General features: G+C 43.0%; 2 protein-coding genes across 2 annotated transcripts; both read left to right on the top strand.

Moving 5' to 3' along the window:
• Nucleotides 1-7396, top strand: LOC114591165 (vomeronasal type-2 receptor 26-like). The gene is made up of 4 exons (XM_077925273.1): nucleotides 1-12; nucleotides 209-427; nucleotides 4853-4979; nucleotides 5785-7396. Exons 1-4 carry the CDS (start codon nucleotides 1-3, stop codon nucleotides 6693-6695), a joined length of 1269 nt encoding a protein of 422 aa, XP_077781399.1. The 3' UTR covers nucleotides 6696-7396.
• A 6992-nt stretch (nucleotides 7397-14388) lies between these two features.
• On the top strand, nucleotides 14389-21175 carry LOC114591159 (vomeronasal type-2 receptor 26-like). The gene is made up of 4 exons (XM_077925272.1): nucleotides 14389-14407; nucleotides 14552-14769; nucleotides 19323-19453; nucleotides 20185-21175. The coding sequence occupies exons 1-4, from the start codon at nucleotides 14389-14391 to the stop codon at nucleotides 21161-21163; spliced, it is 1347 nt and encodes a 448-aa protein (XP_077781398.1). The 3' UTR covers nucleotides 21164-21175.
• The last annotated feature ends 3832 nt before the right edge of the window (nucleotides 21176-25007 follow it).

Genomic DNA, 25007 nt, shown 5'->3' with positions numbered 1-25007 from the left:
ATGGACAAGATTGTACTCCTTAAAAGCTTGGCCCATTAGATATAAGACTAATAGATTCTTCTTAGGTTCTTATAGAACAATGAGTATGACATGTTGTCTTCATTAAATGGAAAGTGGACCTCTGAAACAATTGTTTGTTTATTCATTTATTTGCAGCTCAACATCAACGGAACCGTCTCCCACACTGTCCCCCTTATTTGCCATTCAGGAGATCAACCAGAATCCTAAGCTTTTACCCAATGTCACCCTGGGCTACAGCATCTATGAGGCCGCTTTTGATGTCACAACAGCGGCTGGTGCCATGCTAGACAGCATTCCAAGCTACAGCTGTGGAGGACAGAATAATGTGTTAGCTGCTTTTGAAGAAACAGCTACTGAAATCTCCAGCCATATTTCAAGAATGTTGAGCATCTACAAAATGCCCCAGGTAGGACTTTGTTTCCTTCCTCATTTCTATATCTCCACCAGCGTTGAGAAACCCCTTCACCCCTCCAGAGGTTTCTGAACTACCAAGCCATCCATTGCTGGCCATCAGCCATGCTTGTGGGGACTGGTGGGAGTTGTAGTTCAACAACAACCTAAGGGCCAAATTTTCCACATCCCTACTCTCCAGGGAACATAAAACAGAAGTACCCAAAAAGAGAGACCATAGAAAGAATATCACATTTTAAGAAAGTGGGAACTGATTTGGAAAGCCCTGGGTCTCTTTCTCTCACTCTCACCAGACTGGCGTAGGAAGAATTAGTATCATATTTCAACATAGTCCCTCGCTCCCCAGGAGTTCTTCTTTCTCAGGCAGACCTGTGGCTGTCTAGAAGCTAATTTAAGGTTAAGGGGCCTGCACTCCTGCAGACTGTGTCACTGCCTAGCTTCTGCTTCTGCCCCTCATTCTTTGAAGTGGCCCATTGTGATTCTTAGAAGAGGTTGGAATGCCATGACCCCTGAAAGCCCCAGATGCCCTATTCTGCCTCAGTGTTCATTGGAGCCACTTCCTTCTCTGTGAGCTCCAGGTTTTCCACTGGAGGCATAAAATGCTTCCCAGAAGCAACTGGTTAGTCACTGTGAAGACAGGATGCTGGATTAAATGTCACATGATCATTGGCCTGATCATGTGACAGGGCCTTTCTTTTTTATTCCTGAAAACAAGACACAAATCCTTTTCTTTCTAGATCAGTCTGGGCTCTACTGCTTATGATCTTAAGGGGAAAAAACAGTTTCCTTTTATCTTCTGGATGGCCCCAAAACAAGAAACCCAGTACATGGGGATTGTCAAGTTGCTGCTCCACTTCGGGTGGACATGGGTCGGTCTCTTTGTTCCAGACAATGACAATGGAGAAAGGTTCCTGAGTGCTTTCACACCTCTGCTGATCCGTAGTGGGATCTGTGCTGCTTTCTTGGAAAAAATGCCTTTTTTCATTATGGAGATGTCATCCTTACATTGTAGACCATCTGTCCTGAGGCAAGTCAAGGTGTTCATTTACTATGGAGACTCTGAAAATGGAATTTATACAATCACATTCTTACAACGCATTCATGAAGTGAGGAAATCTCAGGGGTTAGTTTGGATCACAACAGATGTTATTGACATTGATGTGATGTTGTTTGGTAATGTGGCTTTCTTCCAGCCTGCCCAAGGTTCTTTGTCCTTGGTAATGAATACCAAAAAAAGGACAGAGCAGGGCTACTATCCTCCACTTTCATCTGAAGCTGCAACTGCAGCTGCACAGTTTTGGTCGAGAGCATTCAATTGTTCATGTTCAAACAAAGTGCAGTCTGTGGAGGGTTGGACAAGGTGCACAGAAAAGGAACAACTGGAAACTTTGCCCCAGGAAGCGGTTGAGGGAATCTGGTCTCAAGATCGCTACAGCATTTACTACGGTATCCAACTTGTGTCTCAGGCTTTAAATGCTGCATATTCATCCAGATCCAAATGGAGGTTAATGGCGGGTGGAGGAGACAGATTGGAACGGCAAAGGCTGAAGCCATGGCAGGTCTGTCCTCTCCCCTTTTTGCCATCTGTTTCCCATCATTGGAATCCGTTACGGAGTCTATACCTTTTGTAGTTTATCACATTGTGATTGTATGCCCTGTCTTTAATTGGACATCCTGAGAATTTTTTGGTTTTGTTCATCTTTTTTGTGGCTCTACAATAGTTTGAAACTAATTAATAAACAAAAGCATTGGGAAATATTCATTCACAAAATAGGGCATGATAAATTGCTAAGGAGTGTTCTGTCACATTGATTATTTAATATATTTATTTCGTAAGATGTATATATCGCTTGACTGCTCAAAAAACCTCAAAACAGTTTACAAAAATGTTAAACAATAAAATTCTAATATATAAATTTAAAACCCTAATTTGAACCCTATTTCTGAAACATATACAAAGTTGAAATCACAATAGAATAGATTATAGCTAATTAAAAAGCATGTAACCTTTCTAGAGTTCCAAAGTGCTTTCCTGGCCATGTCCTTAATATATGTTTATTTGACTCTTATCCCAAGAGGATTTAAAACCTGATAAAGGACATGTTATAATGACCCGAAAGTCACCAAATAAAGCAGATACGAGGTCTCTGCCTCTATCTCCCCGATTTAGGATCGATCGCTCAAAAGTGGTAAGCAGTCTGGAACCTTTCTCAATTATCAAAGGAAAACAAGATTACATCCCACAAAATATCCAACTTCATGAATGGATTTGATAAATCAAATTTCCAGGAAACATCTTGCAATTGTTATGCAATTATATAGTGTACTGTCATCTGCAATGGAGTTTGCACCCAAGCCTGTAGTTCCCACACGCAACCCCCCTCATATGATGTTTTCTAAATGCTGGTGTTTTCTCTGCCATTCTAGCTTCACACTTTCTTAAAAGAAATCCAGCTTTCCAATTCATCCATAGGAGGGATGTATTTTGATAAGAATGGGGAGCTGACTGCCAACTTTGATATCGTGAACTGGGTCGTGTTTCCCAATAGATCTCAGAGCAGAAAGAAAGTTGGGAGCATCGAGGGACAGGCATCCTCCAGCATAAAATTCTCCATTAAACCAGAAGCCATTGTGTGGCCTGGGAACTTCAGCAAGGTCATTGCATTGATTGATTGATTGATTGATTGATTGATTGATTGATTGCATTAATATTGCATCAGGAGTCATGCACCCCAAGACTCTGGGGGAATGCCTTCGCAGTTGTAAGTGAGTAGCAGCTTCAAGAAGACACAGGGAGGACTCAGGACGCAGTGGATTAATTAGTAAAAGTTTACTGAGGCAGAAATAAGCTTGACAGTTCAGTACCAGATCCCTGGAAGGGCACTCTCTTAATAATCCAGTTGCAGTAAAATACAACAGTAAAAAACTTAAAACGAACAACATACTCTGAGAAAATCAATTCAGAATGAGAGAGTGAAGGAACATCAGAGAGAGGGAAAGTAAGAATAACATTCGACCCCATCTCATTTATAGGCAGGCTGGGGGAGTTTGACATGGAAGCAAAACGAGCTCATTCCAGCTGCATGTCTGTTTCCATTGAAACCTTCCTGATACGCTAGAAGACTCTGGAACACTTCTGTTAGATTCCATAAGCTTCTATGGCTTCTCTACTTCAGAAATGTCATTATACCTGACATATCCCACCTTTATGGAGCTCAAAACGCTATGTATGGTTTGCTGCCTCTTATTTTAATCCCTACAACAACCCTGTGAACGCTCCAAGGTCACTCAGGAAGCTTCATGGCTGAGTGGGAAATTGAACCTTGGTCTCCCAGGTAACCACTGCACCACACTGGCTGCAGTTCCCTTGTGGTGACATCTGCTAAGTTCGGATAATTTGCCAGTAGCTGCCCATTTCAGATTAACCCTAAGATGGCCCTTCCCAGGGCCCTTCACCGCTGTTTTCCTTGCCCTCTCTGTTTTGCATAGCAATTCAGTTGGAGAGGGGCAAAGAGAGGAGAGGCTGTCTTTACACTTTTCCTTGTTCATCCACTCAGAGGGGGAGATGAAAATGCGTCAATGGGCCCAAAGTTGACAGGGGGGGCCGTAGCTGCCATGTGGGCTTTAACAGCTGCCCAGTAACGCCAACTACTTATAAAAACACAAAAATACATATCATAGTAACAAACAGGAGCAATCAACCCCAAACAAATTTTAAAAGGCAATAGAGAGTTTAATTAGTTAACCTTTTACCTTAAACAATGTACAGTGGTACCTCGGGTTAAGTACTCATTTCGTTCCGGAGGTCCGTTCTTAACCTGAAACTGTTCTTAACCTGAAGCACCACTTTAGCTAATGGGTGGTTCTTAACCTGAAGCACCACTTTAGCTGCCCCCGTGCCACCGGAGCCCAATTTCTGTTCTTATCCTGAGGCAAAGTTCTTAACCTGAAGCACTATTTCTGGGTTAGCGGAGTGTGTAACCTGAAGCGTATGTAACCTGAAGTGTATGTAACCCGAGGTACCACTGTATAATAAATCCCATTGTGCTTTTTAAATATGAAACTTTACATCAAAAACAAAATGTCTCCACAGTCCAAACAAAATTTGGAAGGGTCTCATTCCCATTTTAAGCTTCCTCAAATCTCATATGCAGTTAGAAAGGCCATAGTTTGTTGAATCCTTTCTGTTTAACAATATTTGTATTCAGCAATTACAAATGAAACTTTATGTCAGAAAGAAGAGGGATTTTCCACAGTTCTACAAAATTTAGGAGGGTCTGGTTCCCATTTTACAGCTTTTAATCTGGCCTCAGTATTTTTAAAATGATTTTTATTTGAGCTTTGTTTTTAGTCAGGGCCTTCAGACGATGTCTGTAATTTATGCTGGTCTCCTTTTGGTGCTCTTTTTCCATGTTTTTAGGTTGTGCCTCATTCAAGATGCACCGAAATCTGTCGCCCTGGATACGCCAGAGTAGCTAAAGAAGGAGAGCCCGTTTGCTGCTATGATTGTGCTCCTTGTGCAGAAGGGACCATCTCCGTTCAGGAAGGTGGGTGACTCTAGAGGAAAGGGAGAGACTTGCTTAATCAGGCCAAAGGCCCATCTAGTCTAACACCCTTTCACAATGTTGAACCAGGTGCCTATGAAAAGCCCACGAGCAGGACCTTAGGACAATAGCCGTCAGTGGAAGGGGACAAATATTGAAGCCTACAGAAGTTGGGCACCACCCCACTCTCTGCCAAGCGGTAGCAAGATTCTAGGGGGTTCCCGGGGCTCGCCCAGAGTTTGTGCTCCTTTTGGGAAATGAATACTCAGGGGAGTCTGTCGTAGCTTTAAGAAATATGATTTATTCACATAGTTACACCTTCAGTCTGCATGGAGGAAGTCCAGATCTTAGTGCATGTTCAAGAGGGACTTGTTCCCCATAGCAGTGCAGCACTTGAGTGCAAGAAATCTCTCCCAACCCTTTTTCAGCCAGTCTAGCCAAAATGGGTCCCTTCTTCTTCTCTGCCTTATTCTTCCCAGCACACCTTGGTAAAGACTCTCATTTCCTGACACCTCAAATGCACACCACATCACCATGGCGACCTCTGTCTTCCCAGGCCCAAGAATTCCTCGCAGATGGGCCTTCAACGGCTTTTATCATGTTAGTACCTCTATCCCAGATAAGGTCCTGGCTTGGAAGGAAGCTTAGGCTGTATTTTTCCACTGGCTTACATTCTTCAATACTCCAAATAATCAAAATCCTATCATTTATTAATCTCTTATTATTGTTTCCCAATGTATTAGAAAACAGACAGGTATGGATGTAAGAATTTTGTTAGTAATTCTGAAGTCCTTCTTCTTCTCTTCAGATGCAAAGCATTGCACCAAATGCCCAGAAGAACAGCATGCAAATCAAGCAAGAGACAAATGTGTCCCCAAGATTATAACATTTCTCACTTATGAAGAACCCTTGGGGATCCTCCTGGTGTCCTTTGCTCTCTTCCTGTGCTTAACCGCTGGTGTTGTGCTAGGAATCTTCGTTAAATACATGGAAACTCCCATAGTCAAAGCTAACAATCGAGACTTATCCTATATCCTCCTCAGCTCCCTCCTGCTTTCCTTTTTGTCCTCCTTCCTCTTCATCGGCCGGCCAAGCAAAGTGACCTGCCTTCTCCGACAAACAGCCTTCAGCATCATCTTCTCGGTTGCCGTCTCTTCTGTTTTGGCAAAAACCATCACTGTGGTGCTGGCCTTCTTGGCCACAAAGCCAGGGAACAGAGTGAGGAGATGGCTGGGGAAGAGTTTGGCCAACTCCATTGTCATTTCCTGCTCCAGTGTCCAAGTTGTCATCTGCACCATCTGGCTAGGAATGTTTCCACCATTCCCAGACTCCGACATGCACTCCCAAGCTAGAAAGATCATCCTTCTATGCAATGAAGGATCTGTTGCCATGTTCTACACTGTCCTTGGCTACATGGGCTTCCTGGCTGCCATCTGCTTCACGGTGGCTTTCCTAGCCAGAAAGCTTCCCGGGTCCTTCAATGAAGCCAAGCTGATCGTCTTCAGCATGCTGGTCTTCTGCAGTGTTTGGGTGTCCTTTTTGCCCACCTACCTGAGCACAAAAGGGAAGTTCATGGTAGCCGTGCAGGTCTTCTCTATGTTGGCCTCCAGTGCTGGGCTTCTGGCCTGCATCTTCCTACCGAAGTGCTACATTATCATCCTCAGGCCTGATCTGAACACAAAGGCACATCTATCTACAAAAAGTGACAGTAGTGTCTGATTTTTAGCTTCTTTGAAGATTCTTAGCTTCACATAAAATATGTTGTTAAGGTGGACTCTACCCTGGTTTGTGTCAGGACAATTGGAAACAAAATTATATTATGAGTTGTTCTGCGTCTGCTTGCTACGGTATTGGATAATGTTGGAAAATTACAGACCTATTGGATCTGGAAGGTCATGATAATAGATTTGGGTGGCATGCTTAATTATGGTATTACAAAGTTAAAGTAAATAAAGGATTCCAGAACCACATTATAAGAAAGTTGATCTACGAGGTATGGGATAGATACAAAAAATTAGTTGAAAGGAAAACCCCTTGTTGGCTCTCACCCTTAGAAGCGGTTTCTGTTAAAAAATTAAATATGAAAGGGATATGGGCCACCTATAGGGATTTGTTAATGGAGACAGAAAACCAGTTAAAATAGAAAGAAAATGAGGAGGTGAAAGAATTGATGGCAGATTGGTTAGAATACTATCAGATAAGTGATATGTTTAAGATAGATAAAAGAAAAGGTTTTGACACAAGATCAAAGTCTGAGGTAGAGTTGCTAGATAATAATGTGAAAATATTATAAAAAATGTTCAAGCTATTGTTGGAATGGCATACAATGGATGAAGAAGTAAAATCTGTAATGATCCAATGAACAAAAGTTTTTGGGTGTAATATCCAAATGAAAGCCTGGGGAAAATTGTGAAAAGAGGACATAAAATTTACTGCATGCTGCTCATTGATTATTATTTTTTTAATGATGTATTGTTGGTATCTAACACCAGTTAAAATTGCAAAGATGTATAAAACCTGCTCAAAAGTGCACTGGAAGTGTAAAGAAAGCAAAGGTACGTTTTACCATATATGGTGGATGTGTAGTAAGGTAAAGACTTTCTGGGAAATGTCATATAATGAATTAAAGAAAATATGTAAAATTACATTTATTAAAAAGCCAGAAGCCTTTCTGTTAGGTATAATTAGTGAGGAGATACCTAGAGAAAATAAACATTTATGTATGCAACAACAGCAGCAAGAACTTTATTACCCAGAACTGGAAACAATAAACAATACCATCGAAGAAAGATTGGCAGATGAAACTGATGCACTATGCAGAGATGGCAAAGTTAACAGGAAAGATCTGAAACCAAGAAAATCAAATAATCGAAAAAGACTGGAAAAATTTTGTGGGATTTAAAGGACCACTGTAAGCACTTAAAAGCGCTGATAGGAATGAAAAAAAGCTAGTAATGTTGGAAAATCAGTTTATGTGCATTAAGAAGGAAGGAAAAATAGTTGGACAATTTAGAAAGATGGAATTGTTCATTTTAAATTAAGAACCCATGGAGGGAGGGAGGGAAATTGACAAGTTCTAAGGAACTGGGTTGGATGATGTATGAAATGTAAAAATATGTTAAATCTGAAAAAACAATAAAAATATTATATATATAAAAAGAGGGAAACACTATTAAGTCATAGAATCATAGAGTGGAGAGAGATTAATTGCCATCTTTCTCAGTCCATGCCATTCCTATGGAAACATCCCTTCTGTTGTCCAAGGACATGCTGAGTTATAAATAACTTCCGAGAAGATGCCTGCTCTGCCATTAAAATTCTGGGGGTTATTTTCCGCAGCTCACAATTAAAGATCAGAATCACATTTATAAACTCCTGGCAAGTATAATTAAGAGTCCTTGGCAAATTGATTCTCTTCTCCACTTCTTTCTTCATGCAGCTCAAAGAAAATTAATATAAGATCCATTCAACTTCAGTCAAGAGGCGAGGGTATAAAAAACATTGTAAACCCCTTTATTGAGTATAAATCATTGGCTTCTCTCTCTTCCTCTATAACAGTTAACATCTAAACATCTAAACATGATTCTTTCATTTTGCGGTGAAGGTCAAAAGAGAAAAAGACCTTTTAGGAGGTTTAGGAGACCTTTCAGAACAAGTATTGCCTTGCCTCCCCTTCCATTCTGGCTATTGTAAGTCTCTTCGCGCTAGTTGAAAATCATTAAAATACCTTCATGGCTCAAGCCAAGTCCATTCAGCAGCTGATTAGTTGCAGCCCTTTATCATATGCCATTTCAAGAGCACCCCATAATTTATGCCAATATTCCAAATTGTACCTAAAAGAATGCATCTCTAGACCCAATTTTGTTTCACAAACTTCTTTTTGGAAGTAAAGTTTTTCTTGTTTGATCAAGAAACATATTATGAGAAAGGTCTTGAAACAGATAAAGAAAGAATTATAATTTCTGAAGAAGAGAGAAGTCTATAAATTTTTGACAGAGGCCCTTAAAAAGAAAAAACTATCCGCTTTAGATAGGGATGGGGGAGTCTACTTCACCTATAAAGGCAAAAAGCAGAGATTTGTGGAACCAATGAGGGCACATGGCTTTGTAAGAAGATACAAAAAAGACTTTGGTGAAGTTTTGGGATCTAGGCAGGAAGAAGTGGAAGAGGGAGTGGTGAAGGAAGAAGAGGGCTGACAGTAAAGGGGGGAGTAGAAGGGTAAATAAGATATAACTGAAAATGGATCTTAGAATTCTTTCATGGAATGTAAATGGACTAAACAATAAAACGAAAAGTAATAAAGTAGGACATATTTTGATAGGACAGAAATTAGACATTTGCTTGCAGGAGACACATATAAAAGGCAACATAGAAAATCATTAATAAAAATCTGGGGCAAGAATTCATCTCTTTGGATTAAAAAAAGAGAGGTAGTGATGTATGTCAATCCCAAATTAGAAGGTAGAATAGTGGTGACCAAAATGAGTCTAGAGGAGGAACAAATAATTTTAGTAGGAATTTATGCCCCTAATGAAAGAAAAGCAGACTTCTTTAAAGCATTGGAAGAGAAACTGTTTGGCATATGTGATAATAGAATAATAGTGATGGGGAATCTCAATGGACTGGTTTCCCTGGATGTAGATAGAACTATAAGGAAATTAGAGAATGGGAAACTTACAGGGAATTGCTATATTTTACAGAGGGAGAACCGAAACTGAAATCAATAGAAATGTAAGGAGCCACGTTACAGATTGATAACAATATCATCAATTACACAAAAAGTTTAAAATTGACAGGGGAAATGGTTTTTTTCTGACCAAAGCTCACGATTTGAAAAAGAACTTTTATAAAATAAAATGTACAATTTGTTATTAAAGTGGGAAACAAAAGACGAGCTTGTTAAAGCTTCTATGGTAAAGGTAAGTTAAGTCCAGTCAAAGGCAACTCTGGGGTTGTGGCGCTCATCTCGCTTTCAGGCCGAGGGAGCCGGCATTTGTTCACATATATCTTTCCGGGTCAAGTGGCCAGCATAACTAAACCTCTTCTGGAGCAATGGAACACTGTGACAGAAACCAGAGTGCACAGAAAGACAGTTTACCTTCCTGCCACAGCAGTACTTATTTATATTTGCACTGGCGTGCTTTTGAACTGCTGGGTTGGAAGGAGCTGGGACAGAGCAACGGGAGCTCACTCCATCACCAGGATTCAAACCACTGACCTTCTGATCAGCAAGCCCAAGAGGCTCAGTGGTTTAGACCACAGCACCACCCGCTTCTATGACACAAGGGGCAATAGATATAGGACATAATATTGATCTGAATCTCTGTGAAAAACTTTGGAAGAGTGATTTGAAGTTCACAGCATTTAATTCTTTGAAGGAGAACTATATGAAAATGATCTATAGATGGTATTTAACTCTGAGTAGACTTGCCAAAATGTATGAGTCTGAATCAAATAAGTGCTGGAGATCCAATGAGGCTGAGAGTACGTTTTATCATATGTGGTGGACTTGTAAAAGGATAAAAGAATATTGAGAAATAATTTATAAGCGACGGAAGGCTGTGCCGAGCAAGAAAGGGACATCACTTCCAGCCGCGGCAGCATCACCCTGAAGTGGAGAAGGGGGTCCTTGATGCTGCAGCGACAGCATACAAACTTAACTAGCAAATGAACGAAGAACTTAAAGGCTCCTGGCTTTTGTTTCAGGACCCCTACTTGTGATCGCCCACAGGCTTCGATGGAGCCAGAAACAGGACAGAGCCACATAACCTGCCCAAACCAGAGACTGGAAAGAAAAGAGCAAACCACTTGGGTCTCGCCAAGCTCCCGTCCCCTCGTCCTAAGGCAGAAATATCTGGCGGCGTCGGAGAGAGGGAGGAAAAGAAGGCATGGCAGTTAAAAGGTCGAAGCTGGCAGCAGAGCAAAACAAGGGAGATTGCAAGAAGGCTGTGCCGAGCAGACAAGGGATGCCACTGCCACTCCCCTGCGCTGGGTTCCTCTGCCACTGCTGCAGCCGCCACCGCCGCCGTGCTGAACGAGGGAAGGTCATACCGACAAAGCGGAAGTGCACCCCCGAACGGAGTGCGTTCACAATCCAAAAAATATATGCAAACCGGAACACGCATTTCCAGGTTTGAAGTGTTCATAATCCAAAAACTGTGTTAACTAGGTTGCTCATAACCCGAGGCACCACTGTATATCTCACATATATATTTAAAACAACAGTTTTTTACAATAATCCTGCCAATGTCTTGATCTGTGTACAGTTTGTATCAGATCTAGGACTCCTCTAGTGCAGCTACATTCTCTAACAGCCGCCAACCAGGTGCCACAGTGGGAAGCCACAAGCAGGACTGCAGGTTTAAAACTGCAAGTTTTTACAATAATCCTGCCAATGTCTTGATCTGTTTACAGTTTGTGTCAGATCTAAGCCTCCTCTACTGCAGCTACCTTCTTTCACAGCAGCCAAGCAGATGTCCCGGGGTCTTGCATGATGGCCAAGGACACCAAGATTGAAGTTCCACTGGTACAAACTTCTAGCTTTATTGGTGGGGGGGGGGGACTTTTTGTTATCCGTATAAAGGTAAAGGTACCCCTGCCCGTACGGGCCAGTCTTGACAGACTCTAGGGTTGTGCGCTCATCTCACTCTAGAGGCCGGGAGCCAGCGCTGTCCGCAGACACTTCCGGGTCACGTGGCCAGTGTGACAAGCGTGACAAGCTGCATCTGGCAAGCCAGCGCAGCACACGGAACGCTGTTTACCTTCCCGCTGGTAAGCGGTCCCTATTTATCTACTTGCACCCGGAGTTGCTTTCGAACTGCTAGGTTGGCAGGCGCTGGGACCGAACGACAGGAGCGCACCCCGCCGCGGGGATTTGAACCGCCGACCATGCGATTGGTGAGTCCTAGGCGCTGAGGTTTTACCCACAGCGCCACCCGCGTCCCTGTTATCCGTATAATCCACACTATACAGGAGTTTATACAGTAAACTTCAATCATGTCCTGCCTTGCTCCTCTTTATCAATCATAACTTTTCTATAATTTCCTGAACTTTACTGAAGTTGATGTCCCCTCAGGTTTAGCAGGGCCCAGACTGACAGCCCCATCTGTGAGTTCTAACTAACATGCTTCGCTCTCGCTCTGCCCCTGCCCATTGAGTCACACACAGATGCCAGGGAGGTGGACCTTCTTAACCTTATAATTATCAAAATCATAGTGATTTATTTATCTAGTCCAGAGATTTGCCCAATGAAGTCCTTTGAGTCCAAAAATAACATAAACATCATAATCATAGTCAGGATGAGCTAACATATTGTCACAAACCTACTGTACAAAAAGAACTGTTATAAATATCTGAAACGTGGACTGAGAGATTTGGGGCAGGCAGGGATCCTTTCTGTGTGAGTTTTCCTCTTTGTACCTTTGCTTGAAGCTACTGTATGAGTCCAGCTGCGCTCCTAATATCACTGCTGTCAGAAGAGTGTGTGACTTTTGAAGGCATAGCCAGGATGGTATTACTGCTGCTGTTATTTCTGCTGCTTATTCCCCATGGAGTCCGTGCGATGCTGAAAGCAAAATGTCCATTAAATATGGAAAAGGATCACGATCCATTGAATTATTTCAGGCCAGGAGACCACCTTATTGGTGGAGTCATAAATCAAGGACGAGTTCATATTAACCCACCTGATTTTTCCCAGGGCCCCAGAAACCATGTTATGAGGTAAGTGATTTATGTTACCCACCTTGCGTTCGCAATCACTGCCATTTGCCAGACAGCAACTGATTTCTGGCAATCCCTGATAAACCCTCCTTTGCCCATCTATTGACTTAAAAAGAAGGTTTGGGGATTTAAATTCACACTGATTACTTTGTATTTTGCAAACAGGGAGGTTAATTCCGAACCCTTTCCCTTTTGGGACTTCAGTTTTGGGGTTTAGAAATCTCGGTTTGATGTATCAATTACTCGGTTCGTGGGGTGATTCCAAATGTAGGATTTTCACTGCAAACCTTTGCAAACTGACTGCAAAATTTAGCACCGGTTTCGAGGGAATCCCAAATTTTAGGGTTCATAGTTACTTAAGCTAAATACTCATAACTTCAGCAGAGTTCCTAGGCAGCATTTCCAGCTTGAGGAAGCACCCCTGAGGTGTAAAACTCTCACAATCTGCTGGGACAGAATGCAATAATTTGGGAGCCATGCCCAATGATGCATTCTGGGGAAGAGCAGTGCATCAAGAAAAGAGAGGGGACTCACTCCAACCCCGAAGAGGTTTGACATCTTCAGTCAGGGAATTCCTGCAGGGAGAGAAAGAGAATAACTTGCAAGCAACTGAGATTCCTCTGCCTCTCCTTAAAAGCTAGGAAAGTGGGCGGGGGATATTGTTGGAACAACTTAACAAGTCCTGTTGAGTTTTGGAACAAGTGCTACTCATCATGAACTCCTGGATCTTGACCTTGTTCTCAGCTGTGATTTAATGTTGCTACTGTTGGAACGTGGGTGGCGCTGTGGTCTAAACCACTGAGCCTTGGGCTTACAGATCAAAAGGTTGGTGGTTCAAATCCCCGTAATGAGATGAGCTCCCGTTGCTCTGTCCCAGCTCCTGCCAACCTAGCAGTTCGAAAGCACCCCAAAAAGTGCAAGTAGATAAATAGGTACTGCTCCGGCGGGAAGGTAAACTGTGTTTCTGTGCGCTGCTCTGGTTCACCAGAAGCAGCTTAGTCATGCTGGCCACATGAACTGGAAAAACTCTGTGGACAAACACTGGCTCCCTCGGCCAATAAAGCGAGATGAGCACTGCAACCCCAGAGTCGTTCGCGACTGGACTTAACTGTCAGGGGTCCCTTTACCTTTACTGTTGGAAAAGAGCAAACACATTTCCTTCTTCTGCGCTTCTAGTTAATGCATGGGCTACTTGAAACCACACAAGGCCACGGCTTGTCTAGCAACCTAGCCTGGGGTTGTTTGTAGCCACTATTCTAGATTCAGGTAGATAGCTGTGTTGGTCTGACACAGTCAAAATTTAAAAATTGTCCAGTAGCACCTTATAGACCAACTAAGTTTGTTCTGGATATAAGCTTTTGTGTGCATGCAGACTTCTTCAGATACCACTATGTGTATCTTAACTTGGACCACCAATCTCAGAGATTTGGATTCCTGTCCTCTGCGGACAAAATGTCTGCTATTTCTCTCTTTTGTTCCTTCTCATCCTGTAAATAGTTCCTGTCAAGTCTCTAAGCTCCAGAAACTGTAAGTTATCATTCCAATCAAATTCACCCAAGCTGCTAGCTCGCCTCAAAAAATATCCATTTCCTTGTTGGAGCACCTGGACAAGATTGTACTCCTTCAAAGCTTGGCCCGTTAGATATAAGACTAGCAGATTCTTCTTAGGTTCTTATAGAACAATGAGTATGACATGTTGTCTTCATTAAATGGTAAGGAGACAGCTGAAACAAATGTTTATTTATTCATTTATTCATTTTTTATTCATTTTTAATCTTTTATTCATTGTTTATTCATTTGCAGTTTAACATCAGAGAACCCCTGTCCCACTCTGTCCCCCTTGTTTGCCATCCAAGAGATCAACCAGAATCCTAAGCTTTTACCCAATGCCACCCTGGGCTACAGCATCTATGAGGCCGCTTTTGATGTCACAACAACAGCTGATGCTCTGCTAGACAGCATTTCAAGCCACAGCTGTGGAAGACAGAGTAATGTTATAGCAGTTTTTGAAGCAGCTACTTCTGAAATTGCCAGCCAGATTTCAAGCATGTTGGGCATCTACAAAATGCCCCAGGTAGGACTTTGGAGGGAATTGGAGACCAGCTATGTTTTCTTCCTCTTTTCTATATCTCCGCCATTGTTGAGAAACCCCTCCACCCCTCCAGAGGTTTCTGAACTACAAAGCCAACCATTCCTGGCCATTCGCCATGCTTGTGGGGACTGATGGGAGTTGTAGTTCAGCAGCATCCTGAGGACCAAATTTTCCCCATCCCTGATCTCCAGGGAACAGAAATCACAAGCACCTAAAAAGGCAGATCATAGAAAGAATGTCACATTTTAAGAAAGTGGGAACTGATTTGGAAAGCCCTGAGTCTCTCTCTCTCACCTCACCAGACTGGGTAGGAAAAACTAGTATCAACATACAGTGGTACCTCAGGTTAAGAACTTAATTCGTTCTGGAGGTCTGTTCTTAACCTGAAACTGTTCTTAACCTGAAACACCACTTTAGCTACCACTCCTGCTGCCGATTTCTGTTCTCATCCTGAAGCAAAGTTCTTAACCCGAGGTACTATTTCTGGGTTAGCGGAGTCTGTAACCTGAAGCGTATGTAACCCGAGGTACCACTGTAGCCCTTGCTCCCCAGGAGTCTTTTTTCACAGGCAGACCAGTGGCTGTCCAGAAACTAACTGAGCATGGAGGTTAAGGGGCCTGCAGTCCTGCAGACTGTGTGGCCGTTTAGCCCTTGCCTCTCATTCTTTGAAGTGGCCCATTGTGATTCTAAGAAGAGGTTGGAATGCCATGACCCCTGAAAGCCCCAGATGCCCTATACTGCCTCAATATTCATTGGAGCCACTTCCTTCTCTGTGAGCTCCAGATTCTCCACCAGAGGCATGAAATGCTTCCCAAAAGCAACTGGTTAGCCACTGTGAGAACAGGATGCTGGATTAGATGTCACATGAGCATTGGCCTGATCATGTGACAGGGCCCTTATTTTGTATTCCTTATTTTGTATTGCCCTGCTCTGCCGCAATGTCAATTAGAGCCACTTCCTTCTCTGTAAGCTCCAGGTCTTCTTCTGAACAGGATTCCTCCATCAAAGGCATTGCATACACCCAGAAGCATCTGGTTAGCTACTGTGAGAAGATGGGCCTTTGGCCTGATCATGCGGCGGGGCCCTGCTTGTGTATTCCTGAAAACTTGACACCAATCCTTTTCTTACTAGATCAGTTTTGGCTTGGCTGCTCAGGATCTGAATGCGAAAACCCATTTCCCTTTCGTCTACCAAATAGTCCCCAAAGAAGAAACCCAGTACATGGGGATTGTCAAGTTGCTGCTCCATTTTAGGTGGACATGGGTTGGTCTCTTTGTTCCAGACAATGACAATGGAGAAAAGTTCCTGAGTGTTTTCACACCTCTGCTGATTCGCAGTGGGATTTGTGTGGCATTCTTGGAAAAAATCCCTTTTTTCATTGTGAAGATGTCATCCTTACATTGTAAACCTTCTGTCCTGAAACAAGTCAAGGTGTTCATTTACTATGGAGACTCTAAATATGGAGTTGATGTGATCATCTACTTACAGAACATTCATGAATTGAGGAAATCTCAGGGGATAGTCTGGATCACAACAGACATTCCGAGTGTTGATGAGAGGTTGTTTGGTGAGGTGGCTTCCTTCCAGCCTGCCCATGGTTCTCTATCCTTTATAATGAATACCAAGAAAAGGACACAACATGGCTACAATACTCGACTGTCTTCTGAACCTAAAGTTACAGTTGCACAGGTTTGGCAGAGAGCATTCAATTGTTCATGTTCAAATGACGTGTTGTCTATGGAGGGTTGGACAAGATGCACAGAAAAGGAACAGCTGGAAACTTTGTCCCAGAAAACGGTTGAGAGAATCTGGTCTCAAGATCGTTACAGCATTTACTACGGTGTCCAACTTGTGGCTAAGGCTTTAAATGCTGCATATTCATCCAGATCCAAATGGATGCTAATGGCGGGTGGAGGAGACAGATTGGAACTTCAAAGGCTGCAGCCATGGCAGGTCTGTCCTCTTCCCTTTTTGCATTCCGTTTTCTGTCATTGGAATTCTTTTTGGAGTCTATATCTTTTGTAGTTTATCTCATTGTGGTTGTATGTCCTGCCCTTCACAAAATAGGGTATAATAAATTGTCAAGGAGCATTCTCTCACATTATTTAATATAATTATTTCATAAAATGTATATATCGCCTGACTGCTGAAAAAACCTCAACAGTTTACAAAAAAAAGTTAAAGCAATAAAATTCTCACAAAGAAATGTAATACCCTAATTTGAAAGATATAGAAAGTTGAAATCACAATTGTTGTTGTTGTTTAGTTGTTTAGTTGTGTCCGACTCTTTGTGACCCCATGGACCAGAGCACGCCAGGCACTCCTGTCTTTGTACAAAATGTTCCTTTCATATCTCCAATTTCCGTTAACAGATCTCTGCTTTTTCCCATTCTATTGTTTTTCTCTATTTCTTTGCATGGCTTGTTTAAGAAGGCCCTCTTGTCTCTCCTTGCTATTTTTCGGAAATCTGCATTCAATTTCCTGTATCTTTCACTACCTCCCTCGCATTTTGCTTGCCTTCTCTCCCCCACGATTTGTAAGGCCTCACTATTTGTAAGAAATCACAATAGGATAGATTTAAGCAGATCAAAATGCATGCAAGCTTTCTAGAGTTCCAATATGTTTTCCCGGCCATGTCCTCAACATACAGTATGTTTATTTCAGTCTTATCCCCAAGAGGATTTAAAACCTCATAAAGGACCTGTTATAATGACCCAAATGTCATCAAATATGGCTGATCGGAGTTCAGTTCAAATTGGTATGATGTCTGGAACATTTCTCAGTTATCAAAGAAAAACAAGACCATGTCCTACAAAATATTTTACTTCGGAAAAGGATTTAATAAATCAAATGCCCAGGAAACATCCTGCAATTGTTTTGCAATTATATACTTTACTGTCATCTGCAATGGAGTTTGCACACAAGCCTGCAGTTCTCACATTATCTCATGTTTTCTAAATGCTGGTGTTTTCTCTGCCATTCCAGCTTCACACTTTCTTAAAAGAAATCCAGCTTTCTAATGCATCCATAGGAGGGATGTATTCTGATCAGAATGGGGAGCTGACTGCCAACTTTGATATTGTGAACTCGGTCAGGTTTCGCAATGGATCTCACAGCAGAAGGAAAGTTGGGAGCATCCAGAAACACCCCTCCTCTGACATAAAATTCTCCATTAATCCAGAAGCCATTTTGTGGCCTGGGAAATTCAGCAAGGTTATTGCAATTATTTATTTATTGCGTTTATATCCTTTCAGAATTCATGCCCATGTCTATTTCTATGGAAACCTTGGAACCTTGGAAATCTTCCAGACACACTGGAAGATTCCGGAACACTTCTGTTAGCATCTATAAGCTTCTATGGCTTCTGTAAGCTTCAGTGGCTTCTGAAACGCCATTATACCTGACATATGCCACCTTTTCTCTATGGAGCTCAACATGCTATATATGGTTTCCTGCCTCTTCATTTTATCCCCTCAACAACCCTGTGAAGTAGGACAGATTGAGAGGAAGTGAACGGCCCAAGGTCACCCAGGAAGGTTCATGGCTGCATGGGAATTTGAACCTTAGTCACCTGGGTTCTTGTCCATCCCTTTAACCACTCCACCACAATGGCTGCAGTTTCCCTTGTGGTGACATCTTCTAAGTTCGGATAATTTGCCAGTAGCTGCCCATTTCAGATTAACCCTAAGATGGCCCTTCCCAGAGTGACCGCCACTTCCCAGATGTCTGCATCACTGCTGTTTTCCTTGCCCTCTCTGTTTTGCATAGCAATTCAGTTGGAGAGGGGCAAAGAGAGGAGAGGCTGTCCTTACACTTTTCCTTGTTCATCCACTCAGAGGGGGAGATGAAAATGCATCAATGGGCCCAAAGTTGACAGGGGGGCCCTAGCTGCCATGTGGGCTTTAACAGCTGCCCAATAATGCCTTATAAAATCTGTGCTTATAAAAACACAAAAATACATATCACAGTAACAAACAGGCGCAATAAACCCCAAACACGTTTTAAGAAGAAGAAGAAGAAGAGTTTGGATTTGATATCCCGCCTTTCACTCCCTTTAAGGAGTCTCAAAGCGGCTAACCTTCTCCTTTCCCTTCCTCCCCCACAACAAACACTCTGTGAGGTGAGTGGGGCTGAGAGACTTCAGAGAAGTGTGACTGGCCCAAGGTCACCCAGCAGCTGCAGGTGGAGGAGCGGAGACGCGAACCCGGTTCCCCAGATTACGAGACTACCGCGCTTAACCACTACACCACACTGGCCCTAAAGGCAATAGAGAGTTTAATTAGTTAACCTTTAACCTTAAACAATGTATGAATCCCATTATGGTTTTTAAATATGAAACTTTACATCAGAAACAAAATCATGTGTCCACAGTCCAAACAAAATTTGGAAGGGTCTCATTCCCATTTTAAGATTCCTCACCTGACCTCAGTATTCTAAAAATGATATTTATTTGAGCTTTGTTTTTAGTCAGGGCCTTCAGATGATGTCTGTAATTTATGCTGATCTCCTCTGATGCCCCTTCTCCTTGTTTTTAGGTCGTGCCTCGTTCAAGATGCACCGAAAGCTGTCGCCCTGGATATGCCAGAGTGGCTAAAGAAGGGGAGGCCGTTTGCTGCTATGATTGTGCTCCTTGTGCAGAAGGGACCATCTCCGTTCAGGAAGGCGGGTGACTCTAGAGGAAAGGGAGAGACTTGCTTAATCAGGCCAAAGGCCCATCTAGTCTAACACCCTTTCACAATGTTGAACCAAATGCCTATGAAAAGCCCACGAGCAGGACCTTAGCACAACAGCCATCAGTGGAAGGGGACAAACATTTTAGCCTACAGAGGTTGGGCGCCACCCCACTCTCTGCTAAGCAGTAGAAAGATTCTAGGGGGTTCCCAGGGCTCGCCCAGAGTTTGTGCTCCTTTTGGGAAATGAATACTCAGGGGAGACTGTCGTAGCTGTAAGAAATATGATTTATTCACATAGTTACACCTTCAGTCTGCATGGAGGAAGTCCAGATCTTAGCACATGTTCAAGAGGGACTTGTTTCCCATAGCAGTGCAGCACTTGAGTGCAGGAAATCTCTCCCAACCCTTCTTCAGCCAGTCTAGCCAAAATGGGTCCCTTCTTCTTCTCTGCCTTATTCTTCCCAGCACACCTTGGTAAAGACTCTCTTTTACTGACACCTCAAATGCACACGGCATCACCATGGCAACCTCTGTCTTCCCAGGCCCAAGAATTCCTCTCAGATGGGCACAGCTTTTATCATGTTAGTACCTCTATCCCAGATAAGGTCCTGGCTTGGAAGGAAGCTTAGGCTGTATTTTTCCACTGGCTTACATTCTACAATACTCCAAATAATCAAAATCCTATTATTTATTAATTTCTTATTATTGTTTCCCAATGTATTAGAAAACAGACAGTTATGGATGTAAGAATTTTGTTAGTGATACTGAAGTCCTTCTTCTTCTCTGCAGATGCAAAGCATTGCACCAAATGCCCAGAAGAACAGAATGCAAATCAAGCAAGAGACAAATGTGTCCCCAAGATTATAACATTTCTCACTTATGAAGAACCCTTGGGGATCCTCCTGGTGTCCTTGGCTCTCTTCTTGTGCTTAACCGCTGGTGTCGTGCTAGGAATCTTCATTAAATACATGGAAACTCCCATAGTCAAAGCTAACAATCGAGACTTATCCTATATCCTCCTTATCTCCCTCCTGCTTTCCTTTTTGTCCTCCTTCCTGTTCATCGGCCAACCAAGCAATGTGACCTGCCTTCTCCGACAAACAGCCTTCAGCATCATCTTCTCAGTTGCCGTCTCTTCTGTGTTGGCAAAAACCATCACTGTGGTGCTGGCCTTCCTGGCCACAAAGCCAGGAAACAAGGTGAGGAGATGGCTGGGGAAGAGTCTGGCCAACTCCATTGTCCTTTCCTGTTCCATTGTCCAAGTTGTCATCTGCAGCATCTGGCTGGGAATCTCCCCACCCTTCCCAGATTCCGACATGCACTCCCAAGCTGCAGAGATCATCCTTCTATGCAATGAGGGAACTGTTGCCATGTTCTACACTGTCCTTGGCTACATGGGCTTCCTAGCTGCCATCTGCTTCACGGTGGCTTTCCTAGCCAGAAAGCTTCCCGGGTCCTTCAATGAAGCCAAGCTGATCACCTTCAGCATGCTGGTCTTCTGCAGTGTTTGGGTGTCCTTTGTGCCCACCTACCTGAGCACAAAAGGGAAGTTCATGGTAGCTGTGCAGGTCTTCTCTATGTTGGCCTCCAGTGCTGGACTTCTGAGCTGCATCTTCCTACCAAAGTGCTACATTATTGTACTCAGGCCTGATCTGAACACAAAGGCACATCTAACTACAAAAAGTGAAGGTGGTAGTGTCTGATTCTTAGCTTCTTCGGTGATTCTTTGTTTCACATCATATACCACTTTATTCAAGTGGAACCGAGTCTGGTGTCAGAATTCTCTAAGCGGCTTTCGGCTGGTTGCCTAGGAAAGTATAAAGGCAATTGAAGGTTTCTTGCAGTCTTGCTCCTGCCCCAAAGATTTCAGGATGATTTGCAGATGTCAGGAATTGAACCCAGGGCCTTCAGCATGTATATAGTCCATGTTCTGCTGTGCCCCTATATTATTGTTTCATCCATCTAATTCATTTTTGCTCTCTACACAACTGTAACCTTTGGTAAAAGATACCACAGCCCCCATGTTTTACCTTTTCATCATCTGCCACGAATACCCAAAGCATTAAGCCTGGGTCTGACTGTTAACTGTCTCTCACTTTGCTGGGGTTGGAAGCTCATTCTGTCTGTGACATCATACACTGATGTCACAATGATACATCTGCATTCATCCATGGTAACGTCACTGGCCAACGTCACTCCTGCAACTAGGTCACCAGCAGCCTGGCTCTCCAGCAAGCTTAATGTATAGCCTGAGCATGAAGAAGAATATGGAGATCATCAGGTGGTTTGGACTGGGTGTTCATCAGTTTGAAGAACCAGTTAAGGTTAATGTGTGAGTATCTGGAGGTGGCTGGAGGGTGGATGGTGGCTAACGGACTGAAGTTGAATCCTGACAAGACAGAGGTACTGTTTTTGGGAGATGGGGGCCGGCATGGGGGACCCCCTGGTCTTGAATGGTCTTGAATGGGGCAACTGTGCCCCTGAAGGACCAGGTGCTCAGGTGAGTCATTTTGGACTCACAGGTGTCCATGGAGGCACAGGTTAACTCTGTCTACCAGCTCCATGTGGTATGTCAGCTGCGACCCTACCTGCCCACAAACTGTCTCACCAGAGTGGTGCATGCTCTGGTTATCTCCACCAGGTCCATATAACAGTGATTCTAAAGGGACTTCACTGGCTCCCAGTATGTTTCCGAGCACAATTCAAAGTGTTGGTGCTGAGCTTTAAAGCCCTAATTAAGATCATCACACCCAGAAGTCCAGACACAGGAAGTCACCTAAATATATTTCATTTGGCATTTGAATAATTGGCTCCTTTTTTAGTGGTATAATTTGGTTTGTGATAATGTGATTGTCATTGGATTACGGTGGTACCTCGGGTTAAGTACTTAATTCATTCTGGAGGTCTGTTATTTACCTGAAACTGTTCTTAACCTGAAGCACCACTTTAGCTAATGGGGCCTCCTGCTGCTGCCATGCCGCCGGAGCACAATTTCCGTTCTCATCCTGAAGCAAAGTTCTTAACCTGAGGTACTATTTCTGGGTTAGCGGAGTCTGTAACCTGAAGCGTGTGCAACCTGAAGCGTATGTAATCTGAGGTACCACTGTATTGTAATTGAAAATTAATAAAAAATATTATATACAATTAGCTATGCCTCCCAGAATATACACTTATCTCTCTCTCACACACACACACACACAGCTATTTATGCTCCTGCATGTATGGAAAAGGACCACTGTCTCCTGTCTGCACTTAGGGGGTGAGAGAATTTATCTCAAGAAGGTCTTTCCCCAGGAGAAATGGGCAATGCAACCTAAAAACACTTAACATGTTTGATACAGTAAGGCAACAGAAAGGTTTTCACAACATTTAAAGAAAAAAAGTTTAAAATAGAGGTTTATCAATATATATACATATATGCATGCTTAATCATTATTGGCATTTTAATCCTGCTCCACAAGTAATCTCCCAAGATTGACTCACAAATATCAAGAAGACAGATCCTGCCCTCATGTCACAATTTAGAGACACAACACAAAAGCGGTCTGGGAGGGAAAAAGGGAACAGCAAGTTCAGGCACCCATTCTAAGTCTCTCAGGAGAGCCATGTAGTCTCATCCCTCCTTTACCCTGATGAAACAGCTGCTGAATAAGTCCACTTATTAGAAATAACAAGTGCTCATAAACGTAGGTTATGTGTGTTTCAAAGACCAGCTGGACTTCGGCGCCTAACAAGCTCATCAGCTGCCTATTCCTGCGTTGCAGAAGGTTGCACTAGATTGATCCTCAGGGTCCCTTCCAGTTCTACGATTCGTCAGTTCTATTGCAAGCAGTGACAGTCCCATCAGAAGATCCTCGAGAAATGGAACACCAGGTTCATTCGCAGACACTGATGATCCTTCAGTCTCTTTTCACTTTCATGTTTGATCATTGCAGTGAGTAGCTTTGCACTCTAAGTGGTGAAGAACCTCCTCCCAACCCTTTTGGCTGCAAATCCAATAGCTACTTACTTGGGAGGAGGCCCCACTAAACTGAATGGGAATTCTGAGTAGAGATGCTAGGATTGCACTGTTGGCATTACAGGAAACTTTTAAACATACACAGATTGACAGGCCCATCAGTGAGTTCTTACAAAAAACAATTTCCCCACTGGTTCAAAGAGCAATAGTACCTCAACAGCTGAAGGCCTCATTTGCAAGCAGTGAGAGTCACTTCAGAAAGTTCCACATCTTCAAGAATCTGCCCCAAACTCCACTACCACCTGCAGTAAAACACACTGTTTTTGAATGTATAATGGATTGTTACATACCGGACACCATAGATAACACTGATGTTAATAGCCTTCCTCAGCCCAACTATGTATGATTGAAATTCTTCCAGGGAAGGAGCAATCTTCAAGGTCTATAAGAGATTTCTCTGTTCTGACTCTTCCAACACTCAGTGTCATTGGAAGATGAATTGAATTAGAATTGAATCTCTAGTTGGCTGTTACTACATACCTGTATATTACTAAGCTAAGGCCATATATTATTGCTGCTGTCTAAAGCCAATGGGCCAGTCAGCTGGTTGGGTTCTCTCATGAACCCGAACTTCTATTAGCTCATGTGAGCATCTCATGGCTTATCTCTGTGTTAGAGACCTCCACTGGATGCCATTGAATCTATAGTTCTGAGGCAGTGTGGTGTAGTGATCAGGGAGTTGGACAGGAGCCTAGGACACAAGGGTTTAAATTCCCGTCTAAAGTCCAAACTTCTAGTATTATTACTGGGAGGGAGGAAAATTTTTGCTATCCATATTATCCACACCATGAAGGAATTTATAAATATCTAACAAGTCCTGCCTTGCTGGTCTTGGTCCATCATAGCTATTCTGTAGTTTCTTGGACTTTACTTGGACTTCCTCAAGTTTAGCAGGGCCCAGATTGAGAGTCCCATCTTTGAGTTCTCACAAACATGTTTTGCTTTGGCTCTGCAGCTGCCCATTGAGTCACACACCGATTCAAGGGACTTGCAGAGCAGGTGGACATTCTTATCTTGATAATTATAAAAATCATGATAATATACTTACTCCAGGGATTTCCCCAATGGTGGCCTTGGAGTCCACAAATAACATAAACATCAGAATCAGAGGCAGAATCAGATAACTTTTTGTCAAAGCCTGAAAGAAGAACTGGGTCATAAATATCAGAAGCCAGGCCTGAGAGATTTGGGGCTGGCAGGGCTTGTTTCTGTGGGAGGTTTTCTTTTTCTACCTCTGCTTCTGAAGCTACTGTGGCAGTCCAGCTGTGCTTCTAATGTAACTGCTGTCACAAGAGTGTATGACTCTTGCAGGCATAGCCAGGATGATATTTATGCTGCTGCTATTTGTGTTGCTTATGCCCCATGGAGCCTGTGGGATGCTGAAAGCAAAATGCCCATTGAACCTAAATAAGGAAAGTGATCCGCTGAATTATTTCAGGCCAGGAGACCACCTCATTAGTGGGGTCATATTTCCAAGAGCTTATAGAACTTACCCATTCAAGTTCTCCACCCCTCCCAAAAACACTGTT

This window comes from Podarcis muralis, chromosome 2 (genome assembly GCF_964188315.1).
Source record: "Podarcis muralis chromosome 2, rPodMur119.hap1.1, whole genome shotgun sequence".
Lineage (NCBI taxonomy): Eukaryota > Metazoa > Chordata > Lepidosauria > Squamata > Lacertidae > Podarcis > Podarcis muralis.
The sequence above is the reverse complement of the archived record's forward strand: the minus strand, read 5'-3'. Positions and strand labels throughout refer to the sequence as shown.